This window comes from Oncorhynchus gorbuscha, unplaced genomic scaffold, assembly GCF_021184085.1.
Source record: "Oncorhynchus gorbuscha isolate QuinsamMale2020 ecotype Even-year unplaced genomic scaffold, OgorEven_v1.0 Un_scaffold_2264, whole genome shotgun sequence".
Lineage (NCBI taxonomy): Eukaryota > Metazoa > Chordata > Actinopteri > Salmoniformes > Salmonidae > Oncorhynchus > Oncorhynchus gorbuscha.
This window is the reverse complement of record NW_025746820.1, coordinates 32,540-55,603: the sequence shown is the minus strand read 5'-3', so window position 1 is coordinate 55,603 and position 23,064 is coordinate 32,540. Positions and strand designations below refer to the sequence as shown.

General features: G+C 44.7%; 1 protein-coding gene and 1 pseudogene across 1 annotated transcript; one reads left to right on the top strand and one right to left on the bottom strand.

Moving 5' to 3' along the window:
- Nucleotides 1–974: 974 nt before the first annotated feature.
- Nucleotides 975–16,445, bottom strand: LOC124025522 (annotated as a pseudogene).
- A 204-nt stretch (nucleotides 16,446–16,649) lies between these two features.
- On the top strand, nucleotides 16,650–19,850 carry LOC124025523 (thyroid transcription factor 1-associated protein 26 homolog). The gene is made up of 4 exons (XM_046338909.1): nucleotides 16,650–16,874; nucleotides 17,279–17,648; nucleotides 18,919–19,027; nucleotides 19,130–19,850. Exons 1-4 carry the CDS (start codon nucleotides 16,730–16,732, stop codon nucleotides 19,298–19,300), a joined length of 795 nt encoding a protein of 264 aa, XP_046194865.1. The 5' UTR covers nucleotides 16,650–16,729; the 3' UTR covers nucleotides 19,301–19,850.
- The last annotated feature ends 3,214 nt before the right edge of the window (nucleotides 19,851–23,064 follow it).

Genomic DNA, 23,064 nt, shown 5'->3' with positions numbered 1-23,064 from the left:
TAAGCAGTACATAATCACATTAAACCCTTGAATAAAATAAAACATACAAATGGCAGGAAATGCAGTTTGTCCCATCTCCAAGAACTCTATGATGCCATCCCAGGTGCCTTCACTCCAACAACTCCGTCCCAGGTCCCTTCACTCTGACAACTCCATCCCAGATGCCTTCACTCCGTCCCAGATGCCTTCACTCCGTCCCAGATGCCTTCACTCCGTCCCAGATGCCTTCACTCCGTCCCAGATGCCTTCACTCCGTCCCAGATGCCTTCACTCCGTCCCAGGTCCCTTCACTCCGTCCCAGATGCCTTCACTCCGTCCCAGATGCCTTCACTCTGTCCCAGGTCCCTTCACTCCGTCCCAGGTCCCTTCACTCCGTCCCAGGTCCCTTCACTCCGTCCCAGGTCCCTTCACTCCGTCCCAGGTCCCTTCACTCCGTCCCAGGTCCCTTCACTCCGTCCCAGGTCCCTTCACTCCGTCCCAGGTCCGTCCCAGGGCCCTTCAACTCCATCCCAGGTCCCTTCACTCCGACAACTCCGACCCAGGTGCCTTCACTCCCTGACAACTCCGACCCAGGTGCCTTCACTCTGACAACTCCGTCCCAGGTGCCTTCACTCTGACAACTCCGTCCCAGGTGCCTTTACTCTGACAACTCCGTCCCAGGTGCCTTCACTCTGACAACTCCGTCCCAGGTGCCTTCACTCCGTCCCTGACAACTCCGTCCCAGGTGCCTTCACTCCGACAACTCCGTCCCAGTTGCCTTCACTCCGACAACTCCGTCCCAGGTGCCTTCACTCTGACAACTCCGTCCCAGGTGCCTTGACAACTCCGTCCCACAACTCCGTCCCAGGTGCCTTCACTCCGACAACTCCGTCCCAGGTGCCTTCACTCCGACAACTCCGTCCCAGGTGCCTTCACTCCGACAACTCCGTCCCAGGTGCCTTCACTCCCAAGTGACAACTCCGTCCCAGGTGCCTTCACTCTGACAACTCCGTCCCAGGTGCCTTCACTCTGACAACTCCGTCCCAGGTGCCTTCACTCCCTGACAACTCCGTCCCAGGTGCCTTCACTCCGACAACTCCGTAACAGCGCGGCGACAACAGAGGATCAAAGAGCTGCACCAGAGTGGAGAACGCCACGTCTTCCTGTAACAGACATCAATGACAAGAAGAACAAAAACAGTTTGAAAACAACGTCAAAGAGCCCTCCCCCCAAGACACACCATCACACCGCAGAGTTTGTCTTTGAACCACACCGCGAGGGGCCTCAGATGAGAACTGTTCTCTCTCCTGTAAAATATCTTTGTAACGTTTCCCCCGAGTAGTCACATCTGTGCAAATATTGTGTTAGGTGGACTCTGACAGGCTGGAAGCAGCATGTTTGAATACTGTCTTTATGTTTGAACACAGTCTGGCTTGATACCTTACAGATACTGACCAATTATGGCACCATGTGATTGGTAGGCCTGCACTGAGAGCTATGCTTTTGTACAAAGCTAAATCAACAGTCTGCACTGACCACCACATGCATGCATGCTCACACACAGTGTGTGTCATGATGAGTCTGGACACTTTTGGTTGAATTTGGAAAAAAATCTGCATTCTAATCCATTTATGTGACATATTCCTGTTAGGGAACACTTTTGTACAAGGCATCAACCTTAGATAGCTCATTACGATCACTCAAATCACAGATTACGTCATTAGTTTTGGCCGGGTACAACGGTGTGAAGTTACACCCCTGGTCTGTAATAAGGGGGACACTTCAAACTCTCCACAGCGCAACTCAACCCTAATGGCATCCTCTCTGATTTCTCCAGACTTAAGTGATCTGTCGTCGGGGAAATTGTAACGAGTCGCAAAGCTCCTTTAATGTTTGGGACAAGCAAATCATCAAGACCTATGGATAAACATACAGCATTTATAGGAGCTGAGTTTAGGGGCCTTAAATGACACGTACCAAGTCATTCAGTAAATAGCTCAACCATTCTAAGGGCCACACCACTGTATCACTATAAAGAGATGGACTGAAGACAACTAATAGTCTACATAACCATGTCATCCAAAATCCCTTCTGAGAAAACATTAATGGAACAGCTAACCAGGTACAGTATTTGGCTGGTCTCAAATCTGTTCGTGCTATATAGCCAATTTCTATGGTAAATGTTGCATATATAGCACAAACAGATCTGGGACCAGGCCTGAACGGTGTAGCAGTGAAAGCCACTAAAACCACACTCCAAGAATCCTTCTCCTTTTTGTCCTATCACATTGTGAATCAATGAACACACCCTATAGCAATTAGCCAGACAATGTGCATTCCAGACCCAGACCTCCTCTGTTTGTAGCTGGGAGGGAGAAACAATAGTTCCCTCCATTGGACTGGCGGCTGAGGTCATGTTTTCACCCACTACTTAGCTATGGGGAACCAGACACGGGTAATTATGGGATAATGAGGAAAAGAGATGTTTGGTGTCGCGCAGCGGCCGTTTGAAGTCATAGGGACCGGACCACTATATCTGGCCCGTGTGTCTGTGTGTGTCTGTGTGTGTGTGTGTGTCTGTGTGTGTGTGTCTGTGTGTGTTAGTGTGTGTCTGTGTGGGTTAGTGTGTGTTTGTGTTTGTGTGTGTCTGTGTGTGACCACAGGTTGGAGGGATCTGCACAGACCTGTAGGAACTGGACAGGTGAAAGCAAATCCCCAGTAAACATCCACCATTTTAGTCTCACCGATCCCTATTCAGATCAGTGCATATGAAGGAGACAAGTAGAGGCAGCCACATTAGACTAGTGAGATGCATCCTAAGTCCGTTGTGTGCCACTGTGGTTGAGGCTGTTCCTGTACCTGCTCTTTCAGGTAGCAGAGGCGGTCCAGGAGAATCAGACCCTCGATGCAGGGAGCCAAAGTCACCTTCAGCTGGGTAAACACAGGAAGCAGGTCAGTAAACACTAGTTTTAAGTGTACTTCTGTTACGTGTACTTCAACACTATGGGATGCAACGGAATCCAACTAGGCACCGTATCAAAGCAGAGCAGGGCAGGGCTGTTGTAATGTCATTGAAATAGAACCCCTCTGATTTCAAAACTAGGTTTCATTAGCAGCCTGAGGACAGTAAACATATCACTTTTTTTTGCCAGATGATTTACACAGAGTAGAGTTTACACAAGTCATTGAGGGAGTTGTGTAAACGGAAACCAAGTTTAATAAGGCTTAATAATCACTCCAAAATAGAAAGTGCTGGACAAAGAGAACCAATGCTCCTGTGTGAGCCATTCATTCAGAGTGATGATACTTCCTCTAGGTAGTAGTGCTATAGTATCCCAGTTGGGACCTACCATGTTAAAGGCCTCCATCTCAACCATCCTGGGTCGGTATGTGTCGTGGTAACCCTGTATGACACTGTCAGAGAGCTGGTAGAGAGGGAAGGAAGGCGGGAGAGAGGGAAGGAAGGAGGGAGAGAGGGAAGGAAGGAGGGAGAGAGGGAAGGAAGGAGGGAGAGAGGGAAGGAAGGAGGGAGAGAGGGAAGGAAGGAGGGAGAGAGGGAAGGAAGGAGGGAGAGAGGGAAGGAAGGAGGGAGAGAGGGAGGAAGGAGGGAGAGAGGGAAGGAGGAGGGAGAGAGGGAGAGGAGGCAGACAAGAGGTAGTGAAAGAGAGATGGAGGAGGGAGAGATGGGAGAGAGAGGGAGGGAGGGATGAAGAGAAGAATGTGGGAAGTGTTAAGAGACAGAGCAGGGTCATGTGTGGAGGTGATAGGTGAGTAACATGAGAGTGGTAACACACAACCCATTGAACACTTTTAATCCCAGGCTTTACGAGCAACAAATCTCTCATGTATAGAACTCGAGGGAGCCAGTTGAGACATATTCCCTAATCCCTGCACTCGCTGTTTGTTTAACAATGCCGTACCCATGATCACACAGTACTCTAGGTGCATATTACACAACTTGTCCTTTTCTAAAGAGCCCTTTCGATTCCATGTGTCAGTTTCAAAGATGGTTTCGAGCAACCAAAGACGTTCAACTGTACAGAGATTTCAGGTACCATTACAGATAATCGTTACTGTCAGTTCAGTTGTACAGAGCTGTGCTAAAAGCCTGTCCTCTCCACGGGATTTCACATCAAACGCCAAGAATACATTGTTGTGTTTTTAATTTTATTTTTTTACCCCAAATCCATTATGGGTTGCTTTCCTGGTGTCCAAAGCAGCAGTGTGGGATTCCCCCTGAGGATGTGTTGCTCTGAAGAATATTCCCACGTCTGTTCCCAAAACGCCCTAATATTGTGATATCTCCCATCACTGACCTTTGACTCATCCAGCTCCAGCCTCCGGAGGGCTCTCCAGACGTAGTCCACGAACGAGGTGGCCTTGGAGTAAACGTTCCCCACACGCTTCTCGCTGCCAACGACACACACGTGAAGACAGCTCTTTCAACCCCCAAATCACCATCGCAGAAATTAGCCTACCAGTGTATATTAAGTCATAGGCATCCGATTCTCCTCTTCCCTCTCTTATTTCTCCTCCCTTGCTACGCTACGCTACGCTACAACACCCTGGCAACCAAAGTGAAACAGTCATCACACATGCAATAGTAGAGAGGTGGTCAGGTCCATTAATGGGATCCTGATTTCACTCAGCGAGGGACCCAGTGTCATGTAGGCTACAGGGATAGACATGTCAGTGAGAGGTGTGAGGTTGTCATCGTGTGTGTGTGTGTGTGTGTGTGTGTGTCTTTGTGTGTGTGTGTGTGTGGTGTGTGTGGTTGTCTTTGTGTGTGTGTGTGTGTGTGTGTGTGTGTGTGTGTGTGTGTGTGTGTGTGTGTGTGTGTGTGTGTGTGTGTGTGTGTGTGTGTGTGTGTGTGTGTGTGTGTGTGTGTGTGTGTGTGTGTGTAATACAGAGGGTACCTCCTCTGTCTCTATGGGGCTGAGAAGACCAACTGTAGATTTCTCTGTTCTGTTTTCACCAGGATCAATCATTCCTCTTCACTTGTTCTACTTTACCCAGCAGCAGTCAACAACCCATTCAGGAAGTCTGACGATCTTACGTTGTGGGCTGCTCCTTACAACGTTCAAAATGACTATTCACCATAACTTCAGCTAGAGGGGTAGAGAATAGTCTTGTTGTATCTTCACATCAGAAGTCTGTGTTTTTTCTATCCTCGCTGAATGAATTTGAGAAAGTGGAGATTCTTACAAAGTGGCCACAAACCATAAACTGAGGGCCAGTAAAAACCCACTAGAGTAAAAGCTAGCAGGTTTTGTCAACGGTGCTGCAGACCCCCAAGACAGGGGCACCTGGACTCTCTCAGTAGTCTGGCATAGCCTTCTGCTCTGGATGTCCCCTAACCAGGGAGACCAAACGTACCTTTTAAAGGAGCTGTAGTGATCCCTGAGAATCACATGGAGGACGGCCCTATAGAAGAGTGACTCCATCTGAATCTGTGGAGACAGAAAATAATCAAAGATCCCATGTTGTCTTCGCTTACAAAAAAATTAAATTTTCTTGAGATATTCATTCATTCTCTGCCAGTGATTAGGGTGTGTATTAAAACCCATTGGAGGAAACGTTTTTATGACAATGCTCAATGCTTATACCAAACTCAACATATGATCTGAGTGCAATCAGACTGGTTGTTGGACGCAAGCTGCCGTTTAAGCACGCAATCCCATCCCTTAGTGATTACATTAATATTCCCCAAAAATATTTATGAATGGTCCGGGCGGTATAGGGTAACGGGTTTGACCCCGTACACTAACATCCCTAGTGGCAGCCTATTCCCTATAAAGTGCACTACTTTTGACCAGAGCCCTATGGGCCCTGGTCAAAAGTAGTGCACTATATAGGGAATAGGCTGCCACTTGGGACGCAACCCTAAGGTCGGCGGCTCAAATATCTATAGTATTGTAAGTCTCAATCAGGCCTTATTGTATGTGAAAGACCCTGGAGAAGTATGGGAACAGTGTGCTCTAAGGCATCCGTATCCACTTGCTCTGGAACGCAGAAAATAAAAACAGGATCTGTCGCGTCTGGGAAATGCACGTGGCCAGTTGCTGGAAGCAATCATTCAATTGATCAGCTTTGATTATCTTTGATGAGCACAAATTTGTAGCAACCAAAAAACTCATTGAACTGTGATTGCATGATGTCATTCTCACACAGACAACTCATTGAACTGTGATTGCATGATGTCATTCTCACACAGACAACTCATTGAACTGTAGTTTGGCCAAATGTGTCCAACGTATTGATATACATGAATATAGTACTTACCCCTTGGCCCTTGGCAACTCTCTCCAAAGCCTGAACAAGAGAAAATAAAGTGAAATGTTATTAAGTATTCAGTATTTATTAGGACCCCATGAATGGACTCTCCCTGGGGTCACAATAGAGTTAAAAACGTTACGTTGCTCTTACAACATGTGGTACTCAAAAGGTAGAAGATATCAGGTAGTTAGTCTTACGACAATAACAGATTGAGGACCAACTGTACAGCATTGAACAGTTGTGGGCACTAAAACGTCAATACTGTGGCACAACCTAACCTTATAGTGCCCTCAACTATACTGTCTAGTTGACAGATGGTGCGTTAAAGCGAATGCATTGCTGACATGAAATATATACTGAACAAAAATATAAAATGCAACATGCAACAATTTCAAAGATTTTACTGAGTTACAGTTCATATATAAGGAAATCAATTCAAATAAATAAATTAGGCCCTAATCTATGGATTTCACATGACTGGGAATACAGACATGCATCTGTTGGTTACAGATACCTTCAAAACAAAGTAGGGCTTTGGATTACAAAACCAGTCAGTATGTGGTGTGACCATTTGCCTCATACAGCGACACATCTCCTTCACATAGAGTTGATCAGGCTGTTAATTGTGGCCTGTGGAATGTTGTCCCACTCCTCTTCAATGGATGTGCGAAGTTGCTGGATTTTGGCGGGAACAGGAACACGCTGTCGTACACATCAATCCAGAGCATCCCAAACATGCTCAATGGGTGACATATCTGGTGAGTATGCAGGCCAGAACTGGGAAATTGTCAGCTTCCAGGAATTGTGTACAGATCCCTTATGACACACATTATCATGCTGAAACATGAGGTGATGGTGGCGGATGAATGGTACACCAATGGGCCTCAGGATCTCATCATGATATCTCTGTGTATTCAAATTGCCATTGATAAAATGAAATTGTGTTTGTTGCCCATAGCTTATGCCTGCCCTTACCATAACCCCACTGCCACCATGGGGCACTCTGTTCACAATGTTGACATTAGCAAACCCATTAGCTCACATATGCAACGCCATACATGTGGTCTGCAGTTGTGAGGCCGGTTGGACGTACTGTCAAATTCTCTAGAACGACGTTGGAGGCGGATTATGGTAGAGAAATTAACGTTAAATTCTCTGGCAACAGCTCTGGTGGACATTCCTGCAGTCAGCATGCCAATTGCACGCTCCCTCAACTTCAGACATCAGTGGCATTGTGTTGTGTGACAAAACTGCAGATATTAGAGTGGCCTTTTATTGTCCTCAGCACAAGGTGCACCTGTGTAATGATCATGCTGTTTAATAAGATTCTTGATATGTCACACCTGTCAGGTGGATGGATTATCTTGGCAAAGGAGAAATGGTCACTAACAGGGATGTAAACAAAAGTATGTACAAAATCTGAGATATTTCAGCTCATGAAACATGGGACCAACACATTACATGTTGCCTTTATATTTCTGTTCAGTGGTTATTAAAAAAAAAAAAATAAAGGGAACACTTAAACAACACAATGTAACTCTAAGTCAATCACACTTCTGTGACATCAAACTGTCCATTTAGGAAGCAACACTGATTGACAATAAATTGCACATGCTGTTGTGCAAATGGAATAGACAACAGGTGGAAATTATAGGCAATTAGCAAGACACCCCCAATAAAGGAGTGGTTCTGCAGGTGGTGACCACAGACCAACTTCTCAGTTCCTATGCTTCCTGGCTGATGTTTTGGTCACTTTCGAATGCTGGCGGTGCTTTCACTCTAGTGGTAGCATGAGTCGGAGTCTACAACCCACACAAGTGGCTCAGGTAGTGCAGCTCATCCAGGATGGTACATCAATGCAAGCTGTGGCAAGAAGGTTTGCTGTGTCTGTCAGCGTAGTGTCCAGAGCATGGAGGGGCTACCAGGAGACAGGCCAGTGCATCAGGAGACGTGGAGGAGGCCGTAGGAGGGCAACAACCCAGCAGCAGGACCACTACCTCCGCCCTTGTGCAAGGAGGAGCAGGAGGAGCACTGCCAGAGCCCTGCAAAATTAACTCCAGCAGGCCACAAATGTGCATGTGTCTGCGCAAACAGTCAGAAACAGACTCCATGAGGGTGGTATGAGGGCCCGACGTCCACAGGTGGGGGTTGTGCTTACAGCCCAACACCGTGCAGGACGTTTGGCATTTGCCAGAGAACACCAAGATTGGCAAAATCGCCACTGGCGCCCTGTGCTCTTCACAGATGAAAGCAGCTTCACACTGAGCACATGTGACAGACGTGACAGAGATCCTCAGACCCCTTGTGAGACCATATGCTGGTGCGGTTGGCCCTGGTTTCCTCCTAATGCAAGACGATGCTAGACCTAATGTGGCTGGAGTGTGTCAGCAGTTCCTGCAAGAGGAAGGCATTGATGCTATGGACTGGCCCGCCCCGTTCCCCAGACCTGAATCCAATTGAGCACATCTGGGACATCATGTCTCGCACCACAGACTGTCCAGGAGTTGGTGGATGCTTTAGTCCAGGTCTTGGAGGAGATCCCTCAGGAGACCACCTCATCAGGAGCATGCCCAGGCATTGTAGGGAGGTCATACAGGCACGTGGAGGCCACACACTACTGAGCCTCATTTTGACTTGTTTTAAGGACATTACATCAAAGTTGGATTAGTCTGTAGTGTGGTTTTCCACTTTAATTTTGAGTGTGACTCCAAATCCAGACTTCCATGGGTTGATACATTTGATTTCCATTGAAGAGTTTTGTGTGATTTTGTTGTCAGCACATTCAACTATGTAAAGAAAAAAGTATTTAATAAGAATATTTCATTAATTCAGATCTAGGATGTGTTAGTTTAGTGTTCCCTTTATTTTTTTGAGCAGTATATATATATGAAATGACAGTTGGCTAAATATCTGTCACCTAAGGTGAGTCAGGCTCACCAGACACGCTGACATCCTGGCATTTCTGCCACAGAACCAGGACTGCTCCCTCAGGTAGCCACTCAGGGGGAAACCACACACACTGCTGCTTGGACACTCTGAAACAAACAAACAAACACACACACTTTAACACCAGCTGTGTCAGAACTGCCCCGTGTATTTAACACTATAGGAAAGTGTGACTATGGTAGTTGACAGGCCACCAACAAAAGTCCAAAGGGAGAGAGAATGAAGTGAAACATTAATGCTATTCAGAGCCTTCCCAAACTAGCTTTGAAGATTCAAACTCGAAAAACCCGAGAGCGCGGGTGTCGCTAACCCCTTAGCCACATTGCTCTTTGACTCCACTCCTGTTGAACACATGGTAGTGGTATTAGCAGAGGCAGTCCTGGTCAGAGTCAATTGGAGCAGACAGGCTTTGCTAGAGTTTGAAGGCTAGCTTACAGTATACGTTGTGGAGTGTTTACATTTTGCTAGCACGCTAGCCTTATCTCAGCCACACTGAACTGACCACATCTCGAGGGCCAAGCCCTGCTCGCCCCCTTCCCTGGCACACACACACACACACACACACACACACACACACACACACACACACACACACACACACACACACACACACACACACACACACACACACACACACACACACACACACACACACACATGTTTCTAATATTGTAGCGTGCGACGAGGCATCTGTTAGTTCCCAACTGTCAGGAAGAAGGAGACAGTGGCTCTAGGGCTCTGCGGCACGCTTACTTCACGCCCTTAAGGACTGGTCCAAGGCCAGTTTATGTTAAGGGAAGCTGACTTCAGATCAGATGATGGGTCTCACCCTCGGCTAAATCCACCAGACTGAATGACTATGACGAATGGTGCAGTCCAGTGGCTCTCGTTCCATACGACACAATTGAATGGATGTTTCCTATACGACTTAGCTAAGGATCTCCACACTTCTATAGTCTTGAGCTCATTTAGTGGTTTGGGTTCCCATCTTTTAGGGTGAGGAAGTACACTGCAGGGTTTGGCCCGCATCCCAGAATTCTTTGGAAGGTCGGGACAGCGAGAGAGAGAGGAAGAAGGAGCGAGAAGCATTCAAGGACGTCTGGCACAATTCAAGTGTTTTCAATCAAAACGCTGTGATGTCATTACTGGCGGACCCAACAGAGTGGCGAGTCACAGGTCAGGGGTTGCAGTGTTAAGAGGGACAGCGTGATAGGAAGCAGCTCACCACGCCACAGTGCCGAATCACTGTTAAAAGCACACAGCGGTTGTCATCACACACAGAGAGGATTCCAGGTTTCATACCTCATAAAGGGGGAGCAGTGAATCAGCAAACATACCCAGGAGCAACTGGAGCTAACATTCTAACCCATCACAGCTGAAGCTAAATGTATATCTAGCTATGACAGGGAGAAAAGAACCACATGATATTGAGTCTTCTAGGTTAAAAGAGGAATGTAGACTTAAGCAATAAGGCCCGAGGGGGTGTGGTATATGGCCAATATACCACGGCTAAGGGCTGTTCTTACGCACGGCGCAATGCCGAGTGCTAGGACACAGCCATTATCCGTGGTATATTGACTATAAATCACAAACACCCGAGGTGCCTTATTGCTATTAAAAACTGGTTAACAACGTAATTAGAGCAGTAAAAATAAATGTTTTGTCATACCCGTGGTATATGGTCTGATATACCACGGCTTTCAGCCAATCAGCATTCAGTGTTTGAACGACCCAGTTTATAAGAGAGAATATTTCACTGTTGATGTCAGGGAAACAAATGTATTGTAAATTGGAGGGGGAAAAAGCAAGGGGAACAGGATATAGACACGACTATGGACTTTTCTATGGGTCTTTATATTCTGTGTAGAGTAGATAGTGTTTTCTATATATATGGGTCTTTATATTATATAGTTTTCCCTATGGGTCTTTATATTCTGTGTAGATAGTGAGTAGTCTTTATATAGTAGATAGTGTTTTCTATACTATATAGCCCTCTTTATATGGGTCTTTATATTCTGTGTAGAGTAGATAGTGTTTTCTATACTATATAGCCCTATGGGTCTTTATATTCTGTGTAGTAGTAGATAGTGTCTTTATATTCTGTGTAGAGTAGATACTATATAGCCCTATGGGTCTTTATATTCTGTAGTAGTAGTAGATAGTGTTTTCTATACTATATAGCCCTATGGGTCTTTATATTCTGTGTAGAGTAGATAGTGTTTTCTATACTATATAGCCCTATGGGTCTTTATTAGTGTTTTCTATACTATATAGCCCTATGGGTCTTTATATAGAGTAGATAGTGTTTTCTATACTATATAGCCCTATGTGTCTTTATATTCTGTGTAGAGTAGATAGTGTTTTCTATACTATATAGCCCTATGGGTCTTTATATTCTGTGTAGAGTAGATAGTGTTTTCTATACTATATAGCCCTATGGGTCTTTATATTCTGTGTAGAGTAGATAGTGTTTTTTCTATACTCTTTATATATAGATAGTGTTTTCTATACTATATAGCCCTATGGGTCTTTATATTCTGTGTGTAGTAGATAGTGTTTTCTATACTATATAGCCCTATGGGTCTTTATATTCTGTGTCTTTAGAGTAGATAGTGTTTTCTATACTATATAGCTATGGGTCTTTATATTCTAGTAGGGTCTATACTTTAGCCCTATGGGTCTTTATATTCTGTGTAGAGTAGATAGTGTTTTCTATACTATATAGCCCTATGGGTCTTTATATTCTGTGTAGAGTAGATAGTGTTTTCTATACTATATAGCCCTATGGGTCTTTATATTCTGTGTAGAGTAGATAGTGTTTTATATTCTGGGTCTTTATATTCTGTGTAGTAGATAGTGTTTTCTATACTATATAGCCCTATGGGTCTTTATATTCTGTGTAGAGTAGATAGTGTTTTCTATACTATATAGCCCTATGGGTCTTTATATTCTGTGTAGAGTAGATAGTGTTTTCTATACTATATAGCCCTATGGGTCTTTATATTCTGTGTAGAGTAGATAGTGTTTTCTATACTATATAGCCCTATGGGTCTTTATATTCTGTGTAGAGTAGATCCTATTTAGTGTATTGTACATTTAGAATGATGACTTAATGAAGTTTTTGGGATGGATTAAGTGTGATTGGAATATAAATACCACAGCGCTCTCGTATGAAGTCAGAATACATGCTGGATAAATCATATCCAATTCAACACCTGAACATTAGCAGGTCAAAGATATCACATTTGCAATCCTCTAAACTGTTATCCTGAGACGATAAATCCATTCAATGATTCTAACAGTCTCTTCTTAGCTAACCGAATCTAGAGAGCGCAAGTTGGCTGTGTACCCAACTCATCAAACCACATCAGTGTTTATGCTACTTCATATTTGGCTTGTGAGAGAATGATGCTTCCCTTGGGCTGGTGAGAGTGACAAAGTAGACACTGCATGGTGACAGAATTATGATTAGCATAAAAACTGGGGGATGTCTGTGGACAGGTTGCAGGTCTCCTAGTGGGGGACAGGGGGCAGTTGCAGTCTGTAGTCCTAAGTAAGAGTTTGGCTCTGCTTGAGATTTCCACAATGGAAACCATATGTTCTCTAAGGGGCGGAGGAGGGTGGGTCTGTTTGCTGGTGTCTGTGTCTCCCTGCCTGCGCGCGCGTGCGTGTGCGTGCGTGCGTGTGTGTGTGTGTGGTGTGTGTGTATGTATTGCATACTGTGTGTAGCTAATGAATGAATGAAATCGAGGCCTTTCTCTTGGGGAAACACACTAAAGCCTCTCTGTACACCAGGTTGGTAATTAGATGGTAAGTCCACTGTCCCTGCCTCCTTTCTCTGTCCCTCTGACTGATCTGAACCGACTTGATAGGGGAGAGACACAGTCATTCTAACCTACAGTATCTAGTCCATTCCCACTGGAGGAACTTTGGGAATGATCTATGCTCCTCAAAGAGCAAAGGGGTTTAAGTCAAGTCATGAAGTCCAGGGTTCCCAAACTATTTTGCTTCGTGACCCACCAATTGAGGTGTCATTTGAGTTGCGACCCACAATAAGGGTTGAGTGGTGGAAAACATACACTGACCAAAGAATAAGTAAAACATATTAATAATAACCTATTCTTCTAAACACACTCACACACTCACACACTCTCACACACTCTCACACACTCACACACACTCTCACACACTCTCACACTCTCTCACACACTCTCACACACTCTCACACACTCTCACACACTCTCACACACTCTCACACACTCTCACACTCTCTCACACACTCTCACACACTCTCTCACACACTCTCACACACACTCTCACACACTCTCTCACACACACTCACACACACACTCTCACACACACTCTCACACTCTCTCACACACACTCTCACACACACTCTCACACACTCTCTCACACACTCTCTCACACACTCTCTCACACACTCTCTCACACACTCTCACACACACTCTCTCACACACTCTCTCACACACACTCTCACACTCTCTCACACACACTCTCTCACACACTCTCTCACACACTCTCTCACACACTCTCACACTCTCTCACACACACTCTCACACACACTCTCACACTCTCTCACACACACTCTCACACTCTCTCACACACACTCTCACACACACTCTCACACACACTCTCACACACACTCTCACACACTCTCACACACACACTCTCACACACACTCTCACACACACTCTCACACACTCTCACACACTCTCACACACATTCACACTCACTGTATGCCAACCTTTACTATCCCCCTGGCCATGTAATTACCTTGTCTGGTGGGATCAAACTCCTCAGAGAGAAGGTGGTAGCAGCAGCCAACGCTGCAGACGGAGAGGAGCTCCCGTTTGGCCACAAACATGCGCAGGGTGCTGGGCGCCAGGTCTCCACACGTGTGCAGACCAACCATGACCGCATCCTGTGTTTGGAAAACAGGGAGAGAGCGGCCTCAGCACTGAAACAGGCCTACATTAGCAATGTGATGCAGAGCTGGAATGAGTAATCATACAATTATATTATAGGCACATTGACACAAGCACACATTTGAAAGAAAATGTCTACTTGAATGTGTTTGTACTATGGTGTGAATATGAATATGAATCTTAGAGACTTAAGCTATCTAAATGAATGAATTGCCACACAACCGCAGTTGGTGACATTTGCATTCAAAAGACCATGGTTTTGCCATTGTCTTATTGGTCGACAGTGAGTGTTACCTACCTCTAACTCCCCAATAATTTCCTTGAGCTCCGTCTCCGCGGTAACGTAGGAGGTCAGAGGTGAGTACAGCATGCCGCTGCCCATGCCACCACTGTTAACCCAGCTCCTGGCCTTCATCTCCAGGTTCTCCCTCTTCCTCCCTCTCCCTCTCCTCCAGGCTCAACTCACTGGGGGAACCCGGGGGAGGTGGGCTCCACCATGCCCACACACAGGGCACTGAGAAAAGGATCCTCTGGAGCTGAGGCTGGGTCACTTTGGTCCGACTCTGGAAGGGAATTGTCCTCTAACAAAATGGCGGAGGTAAGTGATGTCATTGCATCTTCCTCATTCCGATCTGTTAACCCTGTTGTGTTGGTCTGTGCCTCCCCATCTCTTCTCCCCTTCCCCTTCTCTGCATCCCCACTCGTCTTAACCATATCCCCTCTCGCTCTCTCACCGGGTGCAATATCCTCCAAGTCCTCCTGGCCTGAGGGGGGCATCACTGTCGGAGTTCTATTGGCTTTGCTGTGCCTCTGGTAGGCCCGGGAGTACTTCTTGAGCTTCCTGTTCCTCTCCTGGGCGCCGTGCGTGTTGACGCTGGACGAGTCGATGCCGTACACCTGGAGGCCGTACTGCAGCGACAGGAAGGAGCACAGGTAACCTTTCCCCGAGCCCACATCAATCACCTGGGAGACAAAGATTTATTGTGATGGGTCAGAAAATAATGTAGTCCCGTCGATGTCGTTCAAGCACTACTCATAGGGTGTGCAGGCTTTCGTTCTAGCCCACCACTGTTTAATTCATCAACTAATCATCACGCCCTTGATAAGTTGAGTCGGGTGTGTAAGGCCGGAAGAAAAGCCTGCAGGTACACCTTGTAGGTACGCAGGCGCAGGATTGAAGAACACTGTTGTGGTCAGGGCCAGGGCACACGGTAGCAAAACATTAACGTTTTAAAAAGAAAACTGAGTTTCTTATCCGACAATATCAGAAGGTACCTCAGTCTGTTTGAGTGTTTTCTTGTTTTGTGCCTGCTAAAATGAGACCCGGTTGTGTCCTTCACCTGTTTGACCCGGCAGCGCTGGGCTAGGCTGTTCACCACCTCTGACATGGCCTGCACCTCGTGGGACTTCTTGGAGTTCATAAACTCATCACTCTCCACCACAGCAGCTGGAACTGTCAATGGACACACATGTGCAATGTCAGTGAATCCTTGCATGGATGGCAGAACTGTACACTATCTGTGCATTGCTATTGAGAGACCTGTGACCAAACCATAGAATTACTAGAATTATATTTCTATATCAGTGACACTAATGACAGTGTGTTACAATGACAGAACCAAGGCCTTAGACTAAAACAAACATTTCCCCTTTAGTTATTCTTAGGATAGGTTAGGATAGTGTCCCTTCTTTTGTACCTTCCTCCAGGGGTTGAGCGTTGTCAGTGTGTCTGAGGGATTGCAGTAGCTCTGTGCGGCCCACACAGACCCCGAGGCCAGGCAGGGAGTGGGCATAGGCAGCCTCCAAGAGCTCAGCTACATCCACCAGGCGCTTACTATCATCACAGAAACCAAAGGTGATCTTCTTGGCTTTTCGAGAGTAAAAAGAAAATAAACATAAGTTGTCCTTTGTTTATTTTATTCAACATTTTGACTTTGATAAATATTACAACCGTGTAATAACAATTACATATTAAACATTTCATATTTGTCAATGAACCGTCGAAAAAATAACACTTACTGGTACCACTGCCATGATTTAAGTAGTGTTCTGGCGCCCTCTTGTGGTCACCATTCAAAGTGATCTCTGTCAAGACCTCCACGGGTGGCACAGCCATGAACTGGTCCCATACATCGCAAGTGTAGAAATCCACAGTGTGGGCATTGGCGATGCTCAGTGAAACAGAGAGGAAGAGTTTAACAGCATCTATTTTTTTCTGAATCGCTTCCAGAGAATGAATGGAAGATGCCATTGAATAAAAACTCTAACCAAGACCTGTTTACAGCAGGTCCAAGAATGACTCCCTCTTTACAGTATAATCAGGAATAACTAGTTGCAACTGAACGACGATGATTTACATAGCACGTATGTGGCAGCCATGTTGGGTGTACCGAAATACATTGAGTTCTACGGACGCTATCCTTACTTACGCACCAACACAAATGACGTCCCTCGTGGTCGATTGCTCGTGGATGGATTTGTCATGTCTTTCTGAGACCACCACATACGTCATAACAATGCGACGAAAAGCACATGCGACGTAAACACATGACACGTGCGATATTTTGCTAAAATTGAGTGAAATGGCACCACCAGCACAGCAGAAAATGAAGACAAAGGGCACATTTGACGGAAAACGTGCCAATAGAAACCAACCCTACAATCGACCAGGGGGCAAGAAGAAGTGGGTCTCTGAGCACAAAGTATTCGACGGCAGTATTGGAGAAGGTAGCTCAGCTCGCTTGCCAGTGCTAGCTAGCCATAGTCTGAGTTCCAGTCACTTTAGCTAGCTAACTTCCCACTGGAATATAATAGTTAGCTGAACAGAGACGGCAACCAGGCTAAGCTAGTCTATCTAGCTATCTAAAGTGTGTTTAGAATTGCAGTTAATGTATATTGTATAAAATGAAATCATTCAATATGTAGAGTGCAAGGATAACTAGACCTTCCAACTGTAGAAGTGGGGAATCTATAAAGGTCCTGATTAATCTATGAAGACCCCCCCCCCCTTGATCAATTAGCTAATAAACGAATTTAGCTACATGGGTGGCTAAATGTTTGTGTAAGTTAACAAACAGTGTTTTTGCAGATATACATTCATGCTTGAACCATAAACATCTCTCATTCCTCAGGCCAGGGCTTTGCCTTCAAAAGGAAGGAGAAAGTGAAACATGAATACAACAAACTGCTACGGAAGGAGAGGAGGAAGAACACAGAGGTCAAAACCCAATATACAGAACAGTACCCCGAACATCTGAGGCATCTCTACGAGGCTGAGGCCGAGAAACTGAGGAATGAGGTTAAGACGAACAGAATCAACAGAACCAAAGCTAGGATGGCTGGCGGTGGTGGTCCAGTAGAGGAGGAAGCAGCTCCCATGGCTGTGAAGGAAGCCCCCACGGACCTAGCTACAGCCATAGACCCTGCAGAGGACATCTCCTCTGACAAGACTGACTCTGCCCCACAGCCCACTCCAGCAGTTGCGGCCTCAAAGAATGACAGGTAGTCACTTATATGTTTGCATACTGCTTTACTCATTTCATTTGTATATATTGTATTCTATTCTACTGTATTTTAGTCAACGCCACTCTGACATTGCTTGTCTTAATATTGATATATTTCTTAGTTCCATTATTTTGCTTTTAGATTTGTGTGTATTGCTGTGACTTGTTAGATACTACTGCACTGTAGGAGTTAGGAACACAAGCATTTCGCTACACCCGCAATAACATCTGCCAAATATGTGTATGTGACCATACAATTTGCTAATCTGGTTTGGAGTAAAGCAGTTTGTGCAAAAAAATGTAAATGCATTATCCATTTGCACTGTACTGTGTGAAATGTAATTGCTGTCAGTGAAGTGTGGCAATGCTTTGTGCGAAATGTGGTTGCAGTCAAGGCCAACCACTTGAAGGAGTTACAATGCAACATGTTAATGTATCGTTGTGTTCCAGTCTACCCATGAGTAACCGGAGTAAAAAGACAATGCAACATGTTAATGTGTCGTTGTGTTCCAGTCTACCCATGAGTAACCGGAGTAAAAAGACAATGCAACATGTTAATGTGTCGTTGTGTTCCAGTCTACCCATGAGTAACCGGAGTAAAAAGACAATGCAACATGTTAATGTGTCGTTGTGTTCCAGTCTACCCATGAGTAACCGGAGTAAAAAGACAATGCAACATGTTAATGTGTCGTTGTGTTCCAGTCTACCCATGAGTAACCGGAGTAAAAAGACAATGCAACATGTTAATGTGTCGTTGTGTTCCAGTCTACCCATGAGTAACCGGAGTAAAAAGACAATGCAACATGTTAATGTGTCGTTGTGTTCCAGTCTACCCATGAGTAACGGAGTAAAAAGACAATGCAACATGTTAATGTATCGTTGTGTTCCAGTCTACCCATGAGTAACCGGAGTAAAAAGACAATGCAACATGTTAATGTGTCGTTGTGTTCCAGTCTACCCATGAGTAACCGGAGTAAAAAGACAATGCAACATGTTAATGTGTCGTTGTGTTCCAGTCTACCCATGAGTAACCGGAGTAAAAAGACAATGCAACATGTTAATGTGTCGTTGTGTTCCAGTCTACCCATGAGTAACCGGAGTAAAAAGACAATGCAACATGTTAATGTGTCGTTGTGTTCCAGTCTACCCATGAGTAACCGGAGTAAAAAGACAATGCAACATGTTAATGTGTCGTTGTGTTCCAGTCTACCCATGAGTAACCGGAGTAAAAAGACAATGCAACATGTTAATGTGTCGTTGTGTTCCAGTCTACCCATGAGTAACCGGAGTAAAAAGAAAATGCTGAGGAAGACTTCCTATCAGAAAACAAAAGAGGAGTTTGAAAGTGTTAAAGAAAAGCAGAAGAATAAGAAAGAGGTATAGTTTTTCACGTTCTCAATTAAAGCCCTCAGAAAAGTACTATCGTAGGTCAAAAGCGTTGACTGTTCTCAACGAGTGGTATTTTCTTCCTCCATATAGGAGTTTTTGAAGAACAAGGAGCAGAAAGAAGAAGCTATCAAGAAGTACAAACAGAAGAAAATGGAGACATTTCAGATGCTGAGCAAAAAGACGAAGAAGGGACAGCCCAACCTGAACCTCCAGATGGAATACCTGCTCCAGAAGATTCAAGGGACCGGGCCGGGAAAATGACCCAGAAAAATTTATGTCTAAGGCTTCAAATAGCAAATATACAGTTGGAACTCTTACTGTGATGGTTTTATATCATAGATGAGTCTTGTTCTTATTTTGTGAACTGCCACTTTGTATAGATTGTATCATAATAGATTTTCAGACTTTTTAACAGTTTATTTACATTTTGAACCATAAGGTGGCATTTGTGAGATGAGGAGTTCTTGTAAAATATTTAAATATTCCTTTCAAATAAGCAACCATTTCTATTAAATGTTAATAAAAGGTTGTAAGCGAAGTCTGGTTTATTATTCTATATATGAGTGCACCAAAAACTAAAGCTAGTGTTGATCCAAGTAGACTGCAGAATTGAGAGTTACAAATGTAGTGTTTCATTTGTAGCGGGACAAAATCGAGCCCATGTCCTGGACACCCTTTGGACGGCACCGTGTACCTCCTTGCCCAGGCGTTGTCATAGTTACAGATTATGTGTGGCGCACAAGTCTTCTGATGTCCATGCTGCCCTTCCACTGTGTCGCTGTCATTCTAATAGTACTAATTACCTGTTGCATGTTGATATTTAACGGGAGCTCTGTCTACCCTAAGTGGTGATTATCAGTGAGAAGTCGAACCCTAAATCCCCTCAGGCGACTGCCCCATGACATCACATGGTTTGAGAATTACTCTTCAAAGCGTCGTTGAGAGGCAAGAACTTCCTAAATAGGAAGTGCGATCATCGCTTTCTGTATTTTGTTTCCACGTTGAAAGTTTCAGGGCTAATATCTTAATCTTTTGGATGTAAAAAGGTAAGTTATTAGTGTTTTTGCTTATCCGATAATTAATTTGATAGCTTATTTTACTCAATACAGAATGCATGAACTTGCCTATGTGAACATTTTTATGGATCATATAGACGTAAGAAATGATACATATTTTCACACCCATCGGTTTAAAAATGGTATACATGGTGATAAGCACACACTCTAGTTTCGATTTTGTTAGAAAGGGCAACGAACATCTTGCACAAATTATAGTATTGCTTTCTTTTTTTAGATTCTGAAGGTTTTATACATAATTAATGCCTAATTAAACAATGTTAAATAAAACAAAATCCTACTGTTGCCATTTATGTTGGATATGCTCCTTCCAATGAGAACTAACCAAACTGACTTTTCCTTCTAAATGGGATGTTACATTCTTTCTTGGTCTGGTTAGATGAGTAAAAGGCAGATGGACATCCTGGTCCCAAAGTGGAATACAGTGTTTTGTAATATGATAGGCTATCAGCTACCAACCCGGTCTCAGAGCATTTCGTATTATTCTGTATGTAAATCAGAGACACTCCATTTTGTTTGGTATGTATTCATTTGTGAATAATGTTACCCACATTAGTCAACACCTACAGAGCATGTCATGTTCTTTTTCTACCTCAACTAAAACTGCTACTGTACAGACCTCATGAGTTCAAGTCTGATCGGTCTTGATTTGAAGCCCATTATGCTGTCACCCACACCTAACGTTCACCATTTCCACAGAAGCCCTATCCGCTATAACCCCCCCCCCCCATTTGTTGTGGTTAACTGTAGCCCTGCTTTACAATGTAGTGAAAAACATAGCAGCTCAGGGTGCAGATTAGCAATAGACTGATAGCAGCTCAAGGATGTTACTCTCTAGATCACAGACTGTAATACTTCTGTGTTTAGAACGTACAGGCAGCCTACCAACTGCTAATATTCAGTGTTCCCAAACCTGAAGAGAATTTCATTGAGTGGTTTTTATTCACAATGTCTAGACTGTAGTCTATGGTATGCAGGAATTAACATAGTTGTGAGGATTGTGTGCTTCGGTATTAAGATAAGCCGTTATGTTTACATACTTCCCAGCATGTTAGCTAGGATGAAAGTCTCAGCTTATGAAAGGGGAATTTATACCCAAAGGACTGCTGACACGTGGTTCAAGACCAAACTTTTCTCATAGTGTTACTATTGAGTAACAACTATCTCCTTTCCTGTATTCTTTCACATAGATAAGAGTCTTTCATCACAGAAAGAGTTCTGCTTTCATGCATTACTAGCCTACGACACACTACCAACATGACACACATCTCAAAAGCTGCTTTTAGACAGGCAGACCGATTCTGATATTTTTTCACTAATTGCTCTTTTGACAATTCAGATCAGCTCTGAAAAAGATCTGATGTTATTGGTCGAAAAAACAATTAGTGGAAAAAAATATCAAAATTGGGGGCTGCCTGTTTAAAAGCAGTCAAACAATGACTTATGAGAGCGAATAAATCCAAAAAGAAAACATCATGATGCTCTCTGTAATCATCATGGTCTTCATGTACCCACCTTTCAAACAGTTTTAAGGTTATATTCTAATGTCTTTCCTTTTTATTCTTCCCAGGAACCTGGGAACAAGACAGACCATTTACTGAGATATGAAAACTCCTAGACAGACCATTTACTGAGATATGAAAACTCCTAGACAGACCATTTACTGAGATATGAAAACTCCTAGACAGACCATTTACTGAGATATGAAAACTCCTAGACAGACCATTTACTGAGATATGAAAACTCCTAGACAGACCATTTACTGAGATATGAAAACTCCTAGACAGACCATTTACTGAGATTGAAAACTCCTAGACAGACCATTTACTGAGATATGAAAACTCCTAGACAGACCATTTACTGAGATATGAAAACTCCTAGACAGACCATTTACTGAGATATGAAAACTCCTAGACAGACCATTTACTGAGATATGAAAACTCCTAGACAGACCATTTACTGAGATATGAAAACTCCTAGACAGTCTCTGTGGCCTCATCACTGCTGACTTGTGGTGCCTGGTCTCATTTCCTCACCATGACCCCAACCGGCCAGGCCGAGAGTGAGACAGCTATGTCTGATTCTACCTTGTTCAGAGCCACCAGAATACTCTGCAGAAGTATATCTAGTGACATGGAGGAGTCTGAGATATGAAAAGGGCAGAGGAGGAGCTGTCCCCATGAGGAAGAGTTCAGACAGGAGGGGTTCTGACTGGGAAGCATCGCCATGCTGGATAAGACCAAGGAATTCTTCCAGACCTGCGATTTGTGGAGGGCAAAGGCTTCCTATCACACCACTGAGATATCACGAGGAGGGGGTCGGGGGCTTGTTTTGCCTCAGTTTTCATCTTCATCACACGCACCGATATGAGGGTACGAGGAGGGGGCGATGGGGGGCTTGTTTTGCCTCAGTTTTACACTTCATCACACGCACATGGAGGGTCTGAGGAGGGGGCAGAGGGGGGCTTGTTTTGCCTCAGAGGAACAGTTCATCACACGCAGGGGTTCTGACTGGGAATGAGGAGGGGGCCATGCTGGATAAGACCGAGGACCGATATGGGGCGAGGAGGGGGGATGGGGGGGCTTGTTTTGCCTCAGTTTTACACTTCATCACACGCACCGATATGAGGGTACGAGGAGGGGGCGATGGGGGGCTTGTTATGCCTCAGTTTTACACTTCATCACACGCACCGATATGAGGGTACGAGGAGGGGGCGATGGGGGGGGGCTTGTTTTGCCTCAGTTTTACACTTCATCACACGCACCGATATGAGGGTACGAGGAGGGGGCGATGGGGGGCTTGTTATGCCTCAGTTTTACACTTCATTACGAGGAGGGGGCGATGGGGGGCTTGTTTTGCCTCAGTTTTACACTTCATCACACGCACCGATATGAGGGTACGAGGAGGGGGCGATGGGGGGGCTTGTTTTGCCTCAGTTTTACACTTCAT